General features: G+C 34.8%; 2 protein-coding genes across 2 annotated transcripts; one reads left to right on the top strand and one right to left on the bottom strand.

The window, feature by feature from the left end:
- The first annotated feature begins 41 nt into the window (after positions 1-41).
- Positions 42-1,546, top strand: LOC145643126 (protein FAR-RED IMPAIRED RESPONSE 1-like). Its single transcript, XM_081694288.1, has 3 exons — positions 42-155; positions 229-1,289; positions 1,429-1,546. The coding sequence occupies exons 1-3, from the start codon at positions 42-44 to the stop codon at positions 1,544-1,546; spliced, it is 1,293 nt and encodes a 430-aa protein (XP_081550414.1).
- Positions 1,547-7,719: 6,173 nt separating this feature from the next.
- Positions 7,720-8,436, bottom strand: LOC145643125 (uncharacterized). Its single transcript, XM_081694287.1, has 2 exons — positions 8,134-8,436; positions 7,720-8,043 (listed from the first exon to the last, which is right to left on the bottom strand). Exons 1-2 carry the CDS (start codon positions 8,434-8,436, stop codon positions 7,720-7,722), a joined length of 627 nt encoding a protein of 208 aa, XP_081550413.1.
- Between the last annotated feature and the right edge of the window lie 10,570 nt (positions 8,437-19,006).

The following is a 19,006-nucleotide window of genomic DNA, read 5'->3' as shown; positions in this document are numbered from 1 at the left end:
GATGATAATAACCGTACCCCAGTTTCATATGTTCCGAATCGATGACTTGTGTCAGTGCAGAGCCTCACAATAACATGGTTGATTCCGTCGTTGGTGAGTCCTTGTTGCGAACCCCTGAGCGTGTTGTGAGAGGAATTCCAAGTAGTAACACTGTTGTATACTCATTTCCGATCCAAACAATTGAAACTATTGTGTCTAACAACCGGGTTCATGTGGTTACCGTTGTAGAACCACCGAGGGTGGGTATGGTTTTTAGAAGCTGGCAGGATATTGAGATATATTATAAATAGTACGCCGAGCAAAAAGGGTTTGGGGTTACTCGCACTCAAGGAAATTTTTCAAAGAAAACCAAGGAGCGTAGGGGGTCAAGATGGCGGTGTGAATGCTGGGGTGCTCCCCAGCATGAGGGCGCTAAGGGAGGCTAAGAAGAGGGCTAAGGCGATGGAAGTATCCGGGTGTGGTGGTAAGGTGAATAGGGTTATAGGACAAGATGAGCTAAAGCAGCAGAAGAGGACCTCCAAAAAGTGTCAATGTGGTGCTACGGTATATGCTGGTGTCAACGACGAAGGTGAATGGGTTATAAAAGAAGTGAACAATGAACATAACAATCATAATCCTACCCCGTCCAAATCTAAGCAGGTGAAGGAGTATAGAATGAAGATTTTCACGTCTGGTGTTTGGAAGCAGTTAGAAAACTTATATGAACAGGGTGTTTCTGTAACCCAAATTCACGGTGGTTTATCCCGCCAGCGTGTGGTGTTACCTAGTGTGAAGGACCTTGAACATGAGGTGTATAAGGCGAGGAAGCTTAAAATGGAGGGTGGTGACGCTGCAGCAATGATGCGTTACTTGGAAGGTATGCAAGCCGATAATTCAAACTTCTATCACGCTCACCGTTTGGGTGCGGAAGGTCGCCTGAAGGACGTCGTCTGGGTTGATGCACGCAGTCGGGCAGCATATGAAGAGTTTGAGGATGTTGTGTGCTTCGATGCCACTTATCTAACAAATCGCTATGAACTTCCATTTGCAAACTTTGTTGGGGTGAACCATCACGGTCAGTCGATTCTAATCGGCTGTGCTCTTGTTTCTCGTGAAGATTGCGAGACATATTCTTGGGTATTTCGCCAGTGGGTAGAATGTATGAGGAACAAAGCTCCGATGGCCATACTTACAGACCAAGCTACAGCGATGAGGAAGCCGTTAGCTGAAATTATGCCAAACTCCCGCCATCGATGGTGTATATGGCACATTATGAAGAAGATCCCGGAAAAGCTTGGAACATTCACCCTGTAAGTTATTGGTCGTCGTTGTTTCATTCTTCTACAGGATTAAAAAAACAAACTAAATTTTCGCAAGTATGTACAAATACAGCTATACGTACGCTATCTTACTGTTTATCATTTACTGTATTTGCACAATACGTGACAGGTACCATGAATTTAAGAGCTCGTTGAAAGCTGTTGTATACGAGAGCGTTACCGTTGAAGAGTTTAAGAAAGGTTGGTTGGAACTTATCAAGCTCTACAAGTTGGAAGAGAATGAATGACTTAATGAACTTTTTCAGGAGAGGCATATGTGGGTACCTGCATTCATGAAAGAGTACTTCTGGGCAGGAATGAAAACAACCCAAAGGGTTGAGAGCATAAATAGCTTTTTTGACAAATTTGTCAACCGCAAAACAAGAATGCATGAGTTTCTACTAAAGTATACTATGGCAATGGGGAAAAGGGTCAAAGATGAGAGTGCAGTTGATGCCAGATGTATGAAGTATGTTCGCCGCCTAATAAGCGGTTTCAAGGTTGAGAAAATATTTCAGAGACTGTACACTGATCGTAAATTCCAAGAGGTTCAGAAGGAGTTGGCTAGGATGATGTATTGTCATGGTATGAGTGAAAGGGTTGTTGATGATCATACCAAAGAGTATGTACTCGAAGATAGGGTGTGGATTGTTCCCGAAGGGCTAAGCGAAGAGGTTATTACCGATAGAAGACGTTGCTACCGCATCAGGTTTAACACACCGACGAAAGAGGTGTCGTGTGAATGTCGTAAGTTTGAAACCCATGGCATAATATGCAAGCACTCTAAAAAAATTATGGACCAAAATGGGGTATCTGAGATACCACAAAAATATATTCTAGATCGGTGGAGGAAAGACATAGTTAGGAAGCAGACAAGGGTGAAGGTTGCTTATCATGACCCGACACAAACCCCAGAGGTGAGAAGGTATAATAAAATTATGACTGCTTTTGAGCCACTGTGTGACGAAGCTTCTACCGTTGATGAAAATACCGTGGACATGGTACTTGCGTCTCTGTCCAAGCTAAGGGAGGTCGTGAAGGTACACCATAAGAAGTACAACAAAACACATGGTTGTGTTCCTCTCCCAAGTGTCGAATACCCCGTATCTGAAATAGGATCTACGAGTCACACTGTAGGTCCAAGGTCGGTGTCTAAACCGCGCAATGGTAGCCAGCCGGATATGGACGTTACCCAAGAAGGGGGCGAAGGTAGGAATGGTAGCAGTGGTGAATGCCTTGACTGGGATGATGTGATCCCACAGCAGCCGTCTCAGCCGGTGCTTGATCCCACAACACGTAAAAGAAAGCGTGGAAGACCAAAGGGTTCCAGAAACAAACCCCCGTCTGAAACAATAAGGGGGCCGGATGTGGACGTTACCCAAGAGGGGGCGAAGGTGGGAATGGTAACACTGGTGAATGCCCTGAATGGGATGATGTGATCCTACAGCAGCCGTCTCAGCCGGTGCTTGAAGTTAATCCCACGGGACGTAAAAGACAACGTGAAAGACCAAAGGGTTCCAGAAACAAACCCCCATCTGAAGCAATAAGGGGGCCGGATGTGGACATTACCCAAGAAGGGGGCGAAGGTGGGAATGGTAGCACTGGTGAATGCCTTGACTGGGATGATGTGATCCCACAGCAGCCGTCTCATCCATGTAAAAAAACACGGTCGCGGTCGCGTTTGCGGTAATGGTCGCGTTGTCGCGGAAACAGCTTGTAACGGTTAAATAGAACGGATCGCGGATTTCGCGGTGTGAATTTGTTTTATAAAAAATCACACAAGTAGAATTTTTAGCTTGTTAATTCACGTGCTTTGTATTTATACCATATTATGCCCAAAACTATTTCAAAAATTAAAATTTCAATTTGGAGTAGAAAGCCCACAGACTTTTTCTTTAAAAAAAAGGGGTAAAGAGGGGTAGTTAATGGGTCACAGCTAGGGGTGTTCAAAACTACCCGACCTGTTTGACCCGACCCGTTGACCCGCTGACCCGCAAAGTACCAGACGGGTTTTTTTAATTTTTTCCCCAATTTAGCGGGTCGGGTAATGGGCCGCGTTCTATGTGTAGCGGGTACCCGTTAAATACCCGTTTTTTTTTTTTTACTTTTTTTTCCAAGAAACATTTTACTCCACTAGGGTTACTTGTTATTGGGCTTTTGTGAGTTAGTGTCTTAGTGAATAGCAGTAGCCACTATTCTTCTCTCCTCAGTTCCTCACCCTTCTTCTCTCTCCTCTTTCCTCTCCCCTCTCCCATCTCTCAACACTCACTCTCAAATCTCCGGCGACACCACACGCACATCACCTCACTCCAGGCGAGCACTATACTCACTCTCAAGCGACCACCGCCCTCACTCTCAGGCGACCACCGTAAGCACCGCACCTTACTCACCGTTAGCCGCGTCATCAGGTTAGTTTTGTTTGATTTTTTTGGGTTACTTCGTATATTGATGTTTGTTACTTTGTTTATATTTAATTTATCTTTAATTACATATTTAGGGTAAGAGATGATAGTTTTTGTTAATTTTTTTTTATTGTAGGGAATAAAGACTTGGTTTTAGAGAAAACAACAATTATCATTGATGAAAGTCATGAGACAATTGAAGCTTCGGCTCCCTGATTTAGTTTGATTTGTAGCTATGAGATATTGCTAGACTTTGTAATTTATTTGGTTGTTTTGTTGTTTTAATTTGATGTAAACTCTCTGATTTGAAACACACAGCAAAACAAACACATAATTTTTTTTTTAATTATTTTTTATTATAATTAAAACAGTACATCAAAAAAGGCTTTTTTTTGTATAGATACAACAGGTTTTTTTTTAATTAAAAAAATATATATATTAAAATATCGGGTACCCGATAATAATGGGTACCCGATAAGCGGGTACCCGTTTTTACCGGGTCGGGTAATGGGCCGAGAGAAACACTACCCGCACTCCCGGGTACCCGCACTTCCGGGTACCTGAAAACCCGGGTACCCGGTTATGAACACCCCTAGTCACAGCTCACCATAAAGGTAAAATAAATAAATGGGTAAAAAAGATGATGGAACAAAGCTGTCACAAATGCAATAAAAATGTTGAAAAAAGACAAAAAAAGTGGAGCAGCATGTGACTCTTTGACTCAACTTTTTTACTTATTTTTTCATTGAAAAATTTATTTCCTTCAACTTCCTTTCTTCTTCAACCCCCGGTCCCCCGCTCCCTCACTTCTCTTCTTTCTCCATAGCCATGTTAGCACTGATACAAAGAAATGGAAGGTTGTTTTCGAGCATTTCAGCATGCCCGAACCGATAACTCGCAAATGTAACGGTTTTAGAACGGTGTTCTACCGTTACAGAACGGCCAACTCGCCGATTTGGGTGTGAATTTTAACTCGGCGTTATATAACGGCCTTTTTCGGAATGGCAAGTCTGAAACCAGTTACAAAGCGGGCGTTACATAACGAAACGGCCGAGTTTTTTTTCCGTGGTCTCAGCCGGTGCTTGAAGTTGATCCACAGCACGTAAAAGACAGCGTGGAAGACCAAAGGGTTCCAGAAACAAACCCCCGTCTGAAACAATAAGGGGGCCGGATTTGGACGTTACCCAAGAAGGGGGCGAAGGTGGGAATGGTAGCAGTGGTGAATGCCTTGACTGGGATGATGTGATCCCACCGCAGCCGTCTCAGCCGGTGCTTGATCCCATAGCACGTAAAAGGAAGCGTGGAAGACCAAAGGGTACCAGAAACAAACCCCTGTCTGAAACAGGTTATAAGTCACCAAATACAAGAAGAAGTAGAAGGAAGCAGCTAATTCAACTTCTTCCCATATGTTTTCTATTCGTCAATTTCGTTTTTTTGATGTTAACGAATACATTTATTTTGTTTCCATGTCCAATTCCATTCCAGAACCATGCCACAGTGATACTGGTACGTAGATAACTGATCTTTCAACGTACATGCAGGTATGTATGTAGGTTTATAAGTAGATCTTATTGTTGACATTAAATATTTTTTTGGGTTGTTATAGCAGACCAAAGGTGGATATCGAGTCATGGATGACAGCAACAATGAATCTTTTGAATTTTGAGCTCCACGACTGACCTTGTTCATCTGTGGACAATGTGGGTATAGGTGAATTTGCTTTCGAGTAATAGCCAGGGTAATGTACTGGCTTTTGTGTTTGGGAGATGGAGCTCTTAGTGTTTTGGTTAGTAAGATGTCTTTTATAAACCCTTTTACAGCGTTGTTGGCTGCAAGAATGGTTCTCTTAGTACTTTCAGCCTTTTTTTAGATGTTGTACGTCTTTTGTAAACCCGCTTTCAGCGTTGTTGGCTGCATGGATAGTTCTCTTAGTACTTCAGCGTTTTTTAGATGTTGTATGTCCTGTGTAAACCCCCTTTCAGCGTTGTTGGCTGCAAGGATAGTTCTCTTAGTACTTCAGCGTTTTTAAGATGGATAGTTCTCTTAGTACTTTCAGTGTTTTTTTAGATGTTGTACGTCTTGTGTGAACCCGCTTTCAGCGTTGTACTTTCATTTGGTTCTCGACCATTCACCATTGTATGACACAATCGTTACTGATTTTATGTGTCAGTCCAACTAGGTAGCCCATTGTCATGTCCAACAAGGTAGCCCAAGTGTTGTCATCTAAATACCGATGTGGTCCAAATATAGTTGTCCTCAATTCGCCTTTATTAACAAGACAATTGTGGTCATCCAATAGTAATTTCACATTAACACCAAAGTTTACATAAAAGGTTGAATTTTTTCACTCTTTAGGAAAACTCTTCATGGTTTAACTTATACTAAATCCTCTTTGAACTCCTCTTCTAGTGCCAAAACAATACTCCATGTACTCACTTTTACTTCAACTTCTCAGTCTAAACCCCCCTATACACTGTAACAAACTAACAACTGCCTCCATTGCTCAAGTGTAACATAAACCTCAGCATTGCAACCCATACGAACTCAACCCTTTGACTCCAAATATTGACAGATTATCCATTCCTCTCTAGATTCAACCCTTGGACTCCTATTGTACCAAAAAACAATCACTCTTCCATTGCTCCAATTTAGCATTAACCCTATATTTGGTCTCGCTAACCAAAAACAAGATAATTCTTTGTTTCTCCAGTTAGACAGCACATGTCCAAACATTAACTCTTACTCCTGAAGTCCCGATATAGAACAAAATCAATATAATTATGAAACATACTCATTATTATTCCTCAGTACACAGTGCATCTTGAATCAATTTAAAATTCGACTCCACATTTGCCCACACACATCGACATGAGTCGAACACATCACTGACACTACAAATGTCAACAGCTTACAGTCATATTAATATACTTTCCACAACAACTTTATATTAAACTTTACACAAATATCAACAACTTACATTCATATTTATATACTTTCAACAGCAACTTTTATATTTACCTAAATAGAAAATAAATACCACGAAGAGGGCTAATATTGCAACCACTGCTACGATATTACCTGAATTTAAAATATTACCAGAAGTTTGTATCCAATATCGGAGATATCCAAACACCGGTCGACCACTACTAGCGGCGAGATTGTCGACGAAGCAAATCGGGACCTCATAGAACTGATAATCGAGCAAGTATCAAATGAAAGACTCAAACATTACAGATCCGTAAAAATGGGAGAGATAAGATTGTAAAACCAAGAGGGGAATTTGACTATCTAACGAAGAGTAACTCGGGTTAACTCGGGTTAACTCGGGTGTCCTTCCGTTAACGCCTACACGCCAACGCCTATAATTATTGCTGCAACAGCAGTTAGTTGGCAATCTATAGCAAAAGACGCATGTAACCTTACAATCCAACCTGAAAAGACCAAAATACCCCCACATAAACGAAATTCGTTAATCTGGGGAATTGACTGGGGTCGGCTCCTTTATAATTAGATCGAAACAACAATGTTAATTACCAATAATAATAATGATACTAAAAATTAAAATATACCATACATAGAACTTTCTACTTAAGTTTCTACTTAACTTAGTATATTACAAAACAAACACATATTACACAATATTAATTAATTAAAGTCAAAGGTGCAATAAGTAATTCTAAATTACAACGTTAGCATCAACACCTAACACAAAAGGAATAAACTAGCTCAGTGTAACAAACTCTGATAAGCAAAGCAAGTCATGGATGTGGTGGATATGGCGGTTGTGAGTCAAAAGCACTCTTTAAGAGTTTTTGCTCTTTTGAAGAGAGTGCCAAGAAAAAATCACCATTATCACCTTGTCGTAAAAATTAAATACATTGAAACACAAAAGAATCACTCATCTGATCTTTAACTTCCTTTATATCATTTAGAGCTTCTGCAATTTGGGAATATTTATTAGTTGGTGGTGGTGATGGTCCCCCGACTTGAATTGACATCTTCAAAATATCCAAACATGCTTAGATGTCACTTCTAGTTTTTTTGGCACTACTAACACTTCCCTCACTCTTATGTTTTTCCCTTAAGATGATCTTAGGGGGACTTTTGCTCTCTTCACCAGATTGACATGGTTCCTTAGATGGTTCAAAATCATACATTTCATCACTATCACCAGAGTGTTCATTTCCATCTCCATTTCCTTTGCGAAGTAATGACCTTTCACTTTCACATGTCGGGGAATAATTATATTTACTAGTTGCGAATGATCCACTAAAAAGACTACGAAGTAATGGTAAATGGGGCAAAGGATTCTTCAAGAACCGGGCAGGTACTCCCTTATGTTTCTGTGTTATACAAATTTAAAAAGTTACTTTATTATATACAAAGAAAACTAGTGAAAGTAATTCAACATGGAAGAGCTACTAGTATATTACCTCCACAAAGCCCTTCCATCTATCGTCTTGATCAACTTGTGGGCAACTGGTTTCGGGGTCAAATGCAAGGCCAGTCCAATTCAATTCCATTTTGTTCCAGATTTTAAATAGTCCCCTTAAGTCATCGTACTTGTTCCTAGCTTGTTTATCAGTAAATTCTTTACCGGTTGCTAAATTCAAACTAGTCGCAATGTTATTCCAATTTGTCTTAGTCGCCTTTTTTCCAACTTTCAATTGTATGCAAATCTCTAAAAATTTGTGGGTATCTTCATTGTTCCAAGTCACTCTCTTCGGAGGAGACATTTGTGATTAGAAAGTATAAACTTCAAAACAAATTAAAAGATATTACAAACTTTAAGTATATACCTAATATATACAATATATATCATCTTTTTCACCCAAATTATATATATATTACTAAAATATTGTATTTAATGGAAGAACTTTAAAAACCTTTCCACGGACAAGACACAAAATGGCAGGTTGCAGTTTCATCGATTGAAAGCATTCTTTAAGATATAAGAAAACATAGTATAAGAAAAAATAAGAACACATATAAAATCTACCAAGGTATGTATAATCCATTTTTTTTATAAGAAAATATTGTATAAGAAAAAATTAAATAATAACAACATCCTCACTCCATCTACATTATATCCCCCTTTTAGATTTTCCCCAATATTTTAATTTTATACAAACAATATACTAATTAATTTCCCAATAATATTAAAAACAAAAAAAAATGTTTTGGAGATAAATCACATCAACCAAGTCAATTTTACCAAGAACACATATAAAATCTACCACTTAACTAATCAAACACATCAAGTCACCAACAAGCTAAGTAATACATCAAGAAAAAAAAAATTATTAAGCATTCATGAGCACATAAGTTAATAATTTTTCTTGCAAAGATAAGAAATAAAAAGTAAAAAGAACAAGATCAACTTACCTATGTTACAGGTTGCAAGTTGAATCTAGAAGTTTCAAGTTGAGTGTAGGGATGGCAATCGTAAACGGATATCCGCTAACCCGATCCACCCGATATAATTAAATGGACGAAAATCCGCGTTAAATGGATGGAGGGCGGGTGATGGATGAAGCGGGTGACAGATCGGGTCGGATTCGGGTGGGGCTCCGTTTCATCCGTCATCCGTTTATCATCCAATCCATCATCCACCCGTATACTTTATACTATATATTTTAGAAAAATAATTCATATTTTATACTGGAATTTTTCTTATTTGAATTAATATAAGTATATATTTCTATTTTTTGACTTATTTTTTCTGAAATAATATAAAACCTTCCCTAATTTCAGAAACCCTAACCCCTTACTCCCTCAGTATTGAACGCCTCTCACTCTCTCAGCCACTCAGTCTCACACTCATACACTCTTGCCTCACTCTCTCAACACTCCGGCATCACTGCTCGACGATAAGTTTCTCACTGTCATCGACGGTAGCGCGGCGCTGCGATACTCCTCTATCTCCTCACCTAGTCACCTCCTGCTCGTCATCAACAATTTCATCTAAGAAAATTTCTAGTTATTTAGTCTAATTAATTTTCCTAGTTTATATGTAATTACTAAACTAATAGGCCCTAACTTTGTTCAATTTCTTATTTTGTTTTTGAATTTCTAGATTAGCATATCTGTTTATCAAACGTAGAAATCATGAATGTCTTGTAGTTTGGCTCTAAATTTGTGGTACTGGGTTTTAATTTCTGGTAATGCCGTTTACTTTTTTTTTGGGTTTTTTTTATTTGATTTCTTGTACTAGTTTTACTGATTGAATTTTAGTTCTTTGTTGCATCTTTAATTTTGAATCTCTTACAGATCTTCAATTAACTTTGTTTTTTGGCTCGGATATGTGCAGTCTTTACCTGTATCTCTTTGTACTATTTGTAGCTCTACTTTCTTGTTAATATATGAGACATGGAAGAAATCATTTTACATAAGCATAGTGCTTTAATTATCATTCTGTTATAAGAAATCCACACTAGTGCCTTAAATATTACTCAGTTATAGTGCCGAAACAGAGAAACTATCATTTTGGTTTATTATGAACATAATTATTTTGTTTTGATAAATTTGATGTTCATGCATTCACTAAATTAGCCAACTTAATCAATAGTGATAATTTTGAATTTTTGATGTATTTATAAAACTCAAAATTATAATCCATCACCCGCTAAGCATCCGATCCACCCGTTTCACCCGCGGATGACGGATGGATCGGATGTGGGTGATGGATTTTGTGGGTGACGGGTGGATCGGGTGGAGCGGATGGTGGATGCGGGTGATGGTTCATGTGACCCGAATCCGATCCGTTGTCATTCATAGTTGAGTGGTGAGAGTATAGATTTGTATGAGAATTTTTTTTTTTTTTTTTTACAATTGTATGAGAAGTTAAAAATGGGAAAAACAATGAATACTAGTAGAATGAATGAAGTTTTTAATGCTAGTTTTATTTATCTCTAGTAATGTATGGTAGGTAGGGTGTTAATTGCTCTTATACTTTAAAAAATGTGTTTTCATAATTTGTATATAAACCGTGATAGTAGTTGCTACATACTACTTCATATGGAGTACTTACATGTTTGATGTTTGAAAGGGTAGAAATTGTTATTAATGAATCTATAATAGTATTCATAGTTATCTTTTGGTTTTATATAACTTCGGCATGTAGGACTTATGGCAATTTATGTCTATTGAACTTTTAGCTTGCTGTACTTTAATTATTAATTAAATTTAACTAGATGAAACTCATGCGATGCACAGTTTGTTAGCATTTTTTTAATAAATATTTTTCATATTTATGTGTGTGTGTGTGTATATATATATATATATATATATATATATATATATATATATATATATATATATATATATATATATATATATATATATATATATGTTAGATAGAAAAAAAAAAAAAAAAAAACCTCCAAATAACAATGTTTCCATTCGATAATCCTCCAAATAACAACAACAACAACAACAACAATAATAATAATGGTTTAAAAAAATAAACAAGTATGTGTCCTGGTCTGATCTGATTTGAATTTTTCTGATCTGATCTGAACTGAAAACCTGAAATAAGTTGAAGAGAACATGTCCTAGGTGGGGATGGATATCCAAGTGGGGGTGGGGCGGGGATGGTTTTGGAGTTGTACTTGGTGGGGCGAGGATGGGGATGAAAATTGGACCAGCCGCAGGGATGGGGATGGGAAGGCCAACATCCGCCCCGCCCCGCCCCATTGACATCCCTACTTAAGGCCCGTGCCATGCACGCGACGGTAAGTCTAATGTTTTGTAAGAAAATTAATTATATTCAACAAATAAAATTTGATTAAACATATATACATATCATATATATAAATTATAAGGTCATAATCTATATTAATAGGAAAAGCAAAAAATAATAAAAAAAAAATGGATTTTTGGGCTGCCCAAACCAGAGATTTTTTTAGGCAGGATTTGATTTGATAAACATAAAAAATTAATCAAATAACAGAGTAAAATCTCCACTAAAACTATTAGCAAAAGTGCATAACACACACATATATAAAAAAGGAAATGACAAATGTCACTACATCGGGTACGGTGTGTCTTTCAGTATGCTGATCATTTATGAAAGTCAAATGTAATAAATTTATCATCTCAATCAAGTGTCTCAACAAAAGATAATTTTTTTTTTGCTTTTACTAAGATATTGATTTTTTAATTACGTAATTTATAAAAAAAATTGATTGATATTTTATCTTTTCCTAGATTTAGACATATGATATAATTGTCAAACACAACATTTATTTATAATTATTCTACACTCTATAAATCCTTAATTTTTGATAATATATAAATAGTGGTAAAATTTTAGAAACAAAATTGTAATTAATTTGAATATATAGTTATATTAAAATTGAAATAAAATATTAGCTAGACGTATTTGGAAAAAAAAAAAATTAAGTGATGTTAGTAATCTCTTTAACATTTATAATATGATCGAATCAACGTATTATTATGTTTTTGGAAAAATTTAATAATACTCCATTTAAGAAATGTAACACCCCAATAATTCTCTCTTTAAACTTGTGAGGACCCTGAACAACATTCAAGAGAATTACTGGCGTGCTACCGCCACGTGTTCAAACGTTAAGGCTTTATCAAAAAATAGCAGCGGAAAAACTAAATCAGTTATAAATAAGTTTCAAAACCAACGAATGAAACCAAATTAAGTCATACAACTTGGAACCATTAAGGCCCTTATTCAAAACCTAATAAAAGTAGTAAGTGATTAATTCCAGTGTTCGAATAAATTCAAACCCAAAAGAATTAGTGTCAAATAAAATCGAATTAAAATAAATTCAAACTTGCAAAAGAAATAAAATGCAAACAATCAACTCTCTACTCAAGATCCCACAACCCTGATGAATGCTGCATGTGTAAGAACTTGTGGTAATTCTGCTCCCCAATATTACAAGTGTAAAAATTGGATCGTCACAGGGTCATTGAAAGGCGAAGGCCATGACCAAAGAAAGACACACAAAGCACGCAATCAGCAAAGCTGAGTACATACAAGCTGCAAAATAAATTAAGAAATCCATAACATGCTACTAATAATCAATCATCATGCATCATTAAATTATAGACTCAACACACGACTCAACTATTTATATTACTAAGACTCCATTAATTAATAATAGGTAAATCATTATTTTTATTCATTGGATTACGCAATAGACAAGGTTGTCCAACCCATGCTCCATTTGGAACATCAATAAAAGAAAAACCCCATGCCTCCTTTCGGAAACATCAATAAACATCCAACGACCACGGGCGCGACTCCGTGACCGTAGTTAGTATGAGATCTCACCTAACTCCTAGTTTTGAAAAATATTTGAAATAAGAGACTCGTAGATCAGACGGCCTCGAGAAAAGTACACGGCTAATACCCCATGTACCCCAACCCCTGATTGTCATTACTCCAGAAGTGCACCAATCCAGAGTTTTATTGCTCATCCATCTTGCACTTTACGTGATTTACAGGTTTAGACTTGGTGATGACTTATATGCATAACAATACAATCAATCCAATATCAATTCAATCAAGTAAAACAACTTTTCAATTTCAATTCTTGATTTATTAGTGGCAAGCAACATTTATTATTTATTCCTTTACTACCTCGGTGTATAAACACCTTGAGTGCATAAGGCACCCCAAAACCTTAACCTCGTCTTAGAAGACTTAAATTCTTCCTTTACTCATCCTGCTTGCATAATCATGAATGAGTAATAAATTAATCATTACACCAATAATATACCTTTGCCTCTAAGCGCACCTTGCATAATTAGAGCACAAATAATACTTGCAATATAAAATAGTGCACGTTATACGAAATTCACAATGTATAACCAAACAATTTAACTCAGTCATCCCTATACATGATACTAAGTTCTCGATTCGTCGTCCTTAAACATGCACCTAAAAGAAAGGTTTCGTAACTTGTACGTACCTTGAGCAAACGAATTGGTATGCCACTTTACTAACTAGAAATCACCTTCAATAAACTCCTCTCCTAAGCCAAATAATAACATCTCAATCAATACCCAATCAATCAAATTTACAGCAATACTAACTTACTTTAAAACCTTCAAAATCCAAATCAAACAACACTTTAAAACCTTCCCTTTAGTTAAAATTAAAGGCTTATATATAGTTCTTTAAATTTTCTTCATAAAAACCTTAAAATACACTCTTATACATGAAATTACAGCAAGTTCAAAGTCTAATAAAAATCTGAAAATTATATAAAAACCCCTAAAAATCTCCCTTTTTAATGGGTGATTAAACCCTCTTTATAAAACATTAAAAGTAGTACTTAGAAACTATTTCCAACACTTAAAACTTCAATAAAAACATATATTTATGTTTAATTAACTTTAAACATAATTAATTTTATTAATCAAACTCAAGGATAATATTTTAAGTAAAAAAAAAAACTTCGTTAAAATCAAAAACTGCCCGAAAATCATATTTAGAGGCTGAATTAATCCAACACTTAAAACTTCAATAAAAACATATATTTATGTTTAATTAACTTTAAACATGGAAAACACTATTTTTTCATCAAAATCGGATGAGTTCAGAATCTGATCGGGATTAAAACGGGATTAATATTAACGAACGAAAATCTTAAAACTAAAACACGAATTTACATGTTCAAAATAATCTGGAATTAAGTTAAACTAATCATTAGTTATAATCACCAAAATTTCAAAACATCATTACTATAAAAGCCCTAAATCAATTGTTCATAAAAACCCTAAAATCATGATTTTCAATAATTAAAAACCCTAGGTTATAAAATTTACAAAATCTGAAAATTATGATACTTATAAAATCTGAAATTATAAAGTTTAGTCATCAAAATACAACTTGATACTAATTAAATTACTTTCAAACAATAAAATCAAAATCCATAAATCAATAATTATAATTATACAAATTAATAAAACAAAGGAGAGAGAAAATAAGACTAACCTTTTGGTGTGGGAAATTTTTGGGGATTAATGGGGTATTTATAGGAGAGAATGTTGTAGGGTAAGTAAGAAGATTGGACCTCATAAAATTATTGGGCCAATTAGGTAAATGAAATGGACTAGACTTTGTTTGTATGATCATGAATTGTAGAACACAGGTTCATAAAATAGTTTGTGCTAAAATAATTTTTGACCAATATTAATAATTTGAAACTTTTGTAATTAAATTCCGGAAAAGTACAAATAAATATTATAAATAAAATAAAATTTCATTTATAAAATATTTAAAAATACGGGGGATTACAAGAAATAATTAAAAAGTAGTTGAAATAATTATTTAGGTAGATGTGTATAGAAAATAATGAACACCAAGTAAAAAATATATATATTTGTCATAGAAATAATATAAAAGATATGGAAAGATATTATTATAGAATCAAATATTAATAATAAAAAAAAAAGTTAAAAGGGAAGGGGAATTTTGGAGGGAATAAACAGTTGTAGGATGTGACACATGTCACTCCCGGTGTCTGTTTTAGTATTAAGTTATTGATTGATTTTAATACTTTGTTTTGTAAAAATCATAGAAAATAGAGTATTCATCCTATAAGAACGTGTGACCCCAATTTACAAAGTTTAAGGAATCTACTTTCTAGGTAGTCAATTCAAATTTTATGATTAAAAAAGGATATTGGTTGAAATTGGAAAACGGATAGACCTGTAGTAAGAAATTTGTGGTGTTACTAAGCCTTAATGTCTGATTTTTTGTGGATTGATTAAAATTTATTTTTATAAAATTCCAAGTCTCATACACTCCTAAATACATAAGCTTACTGTGAAAATTTTATTTCTTAATTTTATTATAAAAAACGATTTTTTTACGTAATAAAAAGAAAAGTGGTTGTGTCAAAAAAAAAAAAAGAAAGTAAAGTGGTTGAAAATGGTACTTTGCTAGAATTCCATCATTCATTCTTTAGAGCTTCCTTATGCATTTTTTACAATTATCATTGCTTCCATTTCGTACTCTACATAATGATGATGCATACAAGGGGAACAATCAAACAAACCATGTATACTCACTCTCAAACTCGCTTGCGGTCGGTCAAATTCTAGTTGGTTTCCAAAGTAGGAAATCGGCACCTATTGTGCCCATGAGGTTATGGAACACACAAAAGTAGAAAAGTTAGTAAAAGTATGTAAAAAATAATATGAAATCACAAATAAAAAGAAAAAAAATATTACCTTTGACTTTGAGTAGCTATCTTGAGGAATTAGTAAAAGTAGTGTCAAAATGATCAATTTGATTTGAGGCCAAGTCTTTCTACAATATTTTTTATTTTACCTTTTTTTTTTACCGAAAATAAAATTTTTGATTACCTTTATATATATATATATATATATATATATATATATATATATATATATATATATATATATATATATATATATATATATATATATATATATATATATATATATATATATATCTAATTATAGTGCCGAATTAATTTAGACTTCTTTTATGAGTTTTTTTTTAGTTGTTCTCTTCAAAAAAAAAAAATTTCGTCCTTCTTTTCGTGAAGAGTGGGTGGTATATATATGGGAGCAAATGGGAGCTAAAATACAAAATACAAAGAATATACTGTTATACGAAATAAATATGTACAAATACAAGAGTTAGGAAGAAATTGTAACCAAGATTCGTCTTAATGAGGTAGGACAAATAGAATTAGCCTACTACTTCATGCAGAACTTAATTATTAATTTGACTGAATCAAATGACAATATTATTATTGACTAAAAATAATTAAAAGTACTAATATAATTTTAATACAATTGTTAATTGGTACTACTTTCCCTTGAAGAGTGTATTTCCTTGTACTTACTCTTCGTATTTCAAACTTACCATAGCAAAATAAGATTATTACAAAACACACTTATCAAAAAATAACAAGGAGAAAAATGTTGATTGTCATTGATTGTGGAAAGTCATATCACCTTACCGTTTGGGAAGAAACACAGCTCAGTGATACAACGTATTGTCATATCACACCATTTTCTGATTTTCATTGCTAAATTACAACCATGGCTAACCATTTTCTTCCTCTGCATGGATTTCACATATCAAATGAGTGGTAATGGCAAAGGTATCTTTGCTTAGAGCCACTCTTTCACTATCAAACATTATCGTCATTGCAATAACCAGGAAGATGAATAGCATGCATACTTACACTTGTTATTTCTGAGTGTATGCAACAGAGAAAAGATTAGTCGTTGTATAGCTGTAATTGTGTTTTGGTGAGGATTTGAAAGGAAGGAAGAAGATGAAAAATGGAGTAGTATTACATTATTAACAAAGTGAAATTGGTGGAACTAAAACAATTTAAATTAAAGAAGTTAAACAAAAACAAAAAAAAATTAAAATATACAAATTGCTGGGGGGGGGGGGGGGAGTTGCCGTGACTGTGACTTTGCCTTGGTATTAGATTAGTATGCAACTATGCATGCATTACATGCATGCTTTGATGTTAATGCATGCTTTTGAATTATCAAAGTGTGCTCATTTGTCTTTTGTGATTTTTTTTTCTTTTTTTTTAAATGATTGAAAATATTAGAATAATAATAACAATAGAATACATGAAATCAGTAGTGCTAAACTTTATCCAGGGTTAGAAAGTGATACTATAGAAACGGTCACGATTTTAAAATTGTACAGATTAAAGAGTCAATATTTGATACTCTCGACCGGGATATGTCAAACGGAATAATTGTTACATACGTCAATGGTAACAACATTGTTTTTATTTCATTTTTAAAAGATAACATTATTACTATTATTAGACTAAACGATTACACGATTGGGATATGATAAAGATACGGATAAGATTTACTCCCTATAAAAATGGAAATTTCCCTTATCCAAAATCACCATTCACCCCTTTCTCTACCCAAAAATACACCCCTTACCTTTTTATCTTCGGTTTCCATGGCTCCTGGGCCCCTGGCAACCAAAACCGCCAAGCTCCATCTCCGTTCGACGAGCATTTTCGAGTGCTAAATTTATATTTAGCTTTGATTTTGGCGTTAGTGGTGCTACTAATGGCGTTAATGATTTTCATAATCATAAATAAATGACGAATTGAAGTTTTCGGCACGGAGCGTACAAGGTTCGATTTGTGCTTCAAATTAACATCGTGTTTTGTTCGTAAATTAGGAGTACAAATTGTAAGGGTTTTGTATACTTCGAAATTATAATTAAGCACTACCTGACTTTGTCTCTTATGTCTAATTATTGCGGTTGTTGTTAGCAAAATTAAATTTGTTATTATAATTATGAAATTACGCAAAATTTATTAGTTAATTGAAAGAAAGTATAGAAAATAGGGGATCAAAATGTGTTGTCTACACATACCCTACAGATATTCTTTGAAACAAAGGGATATCATTGAGCATATATACACAGTTAGTGCAAGGTTTTATGATAGGGGAATTATTTAGAATAGCAGTAGTCCATTTGCTTCTCCCTAGAGGTGATTATTGGGTAGGGTAGCCTAATGATAATAGGGTCAGGGCCAAGCTTAAAGGACTTTTAATGGACAGCACCTTTAATGAACAGGGTCCTTATTAGGTAAGGTCAATATAGGGCTATATTGTTTTTTCTAATTTAATTGATAAAGAAAATATATAATGTAAAAATAATTGCATAGATAAATTTGTATTCATATATACTTAATAATGGTTTTGTCCAATATTTATTTTAATTGATATTTTGTAAGCCCGCCTATTAACCCGCGACCCGCATTGGCCCGACCCAATATTGACCCTATAAAATGTGGCCTTCTTTGACCCGACCCGCATTGACCCGCACCGACCCGCCCAATAACCAGGTCTAAACCTCCCGTAGTTTTGGTGGGAAAGAAGGATGGAACTTGGAGGTTGTGTGTAGATTATAGAGAATTGAATAAAAGAAATGTCAAAGACAAGTTCCCAATTCTTGTTCTGGAAAAACTGATTGATGAGCTTATTGGAGCTACAAGTTGGATTTAAGGGCAGATTATCATCAATTGAGAGTGCATGAGGAAGATTTTCATAAACAACTTTTAAGACTCACACTGGGCATTATGAATTTTTGGTTATGCCTTTTGACTTGACTATTGCTCCAGCTGCTTTTCATGGATGAATCAAGTATTTAAACCACTCTTGAGAAGTTGTGTATTAGTATTCTTTAATGATATTTTGGTGTATAACAAGACCATGGTGGAGCATTGGCAACATTTAGAAAAAAATAATTAAGTTAATGAGAAAGAATTCTATGTTTATCAAAGAAAG

Source organism: Chenopodium album, chromosome 8 (genome assembly GCF_948465745.1).
Source record: "Chenopodium album chromosome 8, dcCheAlbu1.1, whole genome shotgun sequence".
Lineage (NCBI taxonomy): Eukaryota > Viridiplantae > Streptophyta > Magnoliopsida > Caryophyllales > Amaranthaceae > Chenopodium > Chenopodium album.
Note: the sequence above shows the minus strand (reverse complement) of the source record. Positions and strands in the feature narration are given on the sequence as shown.

Excerpts from the sequence above, each read along its gene's own strand:
- LOC145643125 (XM_081694287.1), bottom strand. The coding sequence starts at position 8,436 with ATGTCTCCTCCGAAGAGAGTGACTTGGAACAATGAAGATACCCACAAA. Across the intron at positions 8,044-8,133 it reads GATGGAAGGGCTTTGTGGAG|AAACATAAGGGAGTACCTGC; the intron begins GTAATATACTAG and ends TGTATAACACAG.
- LOC145643126 (XM_081694288.1), top strand. The coding sequence starts at position 42 with ATGACTTGTGTCAGTGCAGAGCCTCACAATAACATGGTTGATTCCGTC. Across the intron at positions 156-228 it reads TTCCAAGTAGTAACACTGTT|AACCACCGAGGGTGGGTATG; the intron begins GTATACTCATTT and ends TTACCGTTGTAG. Across the intron at positions 1,290-1,428 it reads AAGCTTGGAACATTCACCCT|GTACCATGAATTTAAGAGCT; the intron begins GTAAGTTATTGG and ends AATACGTGACAG.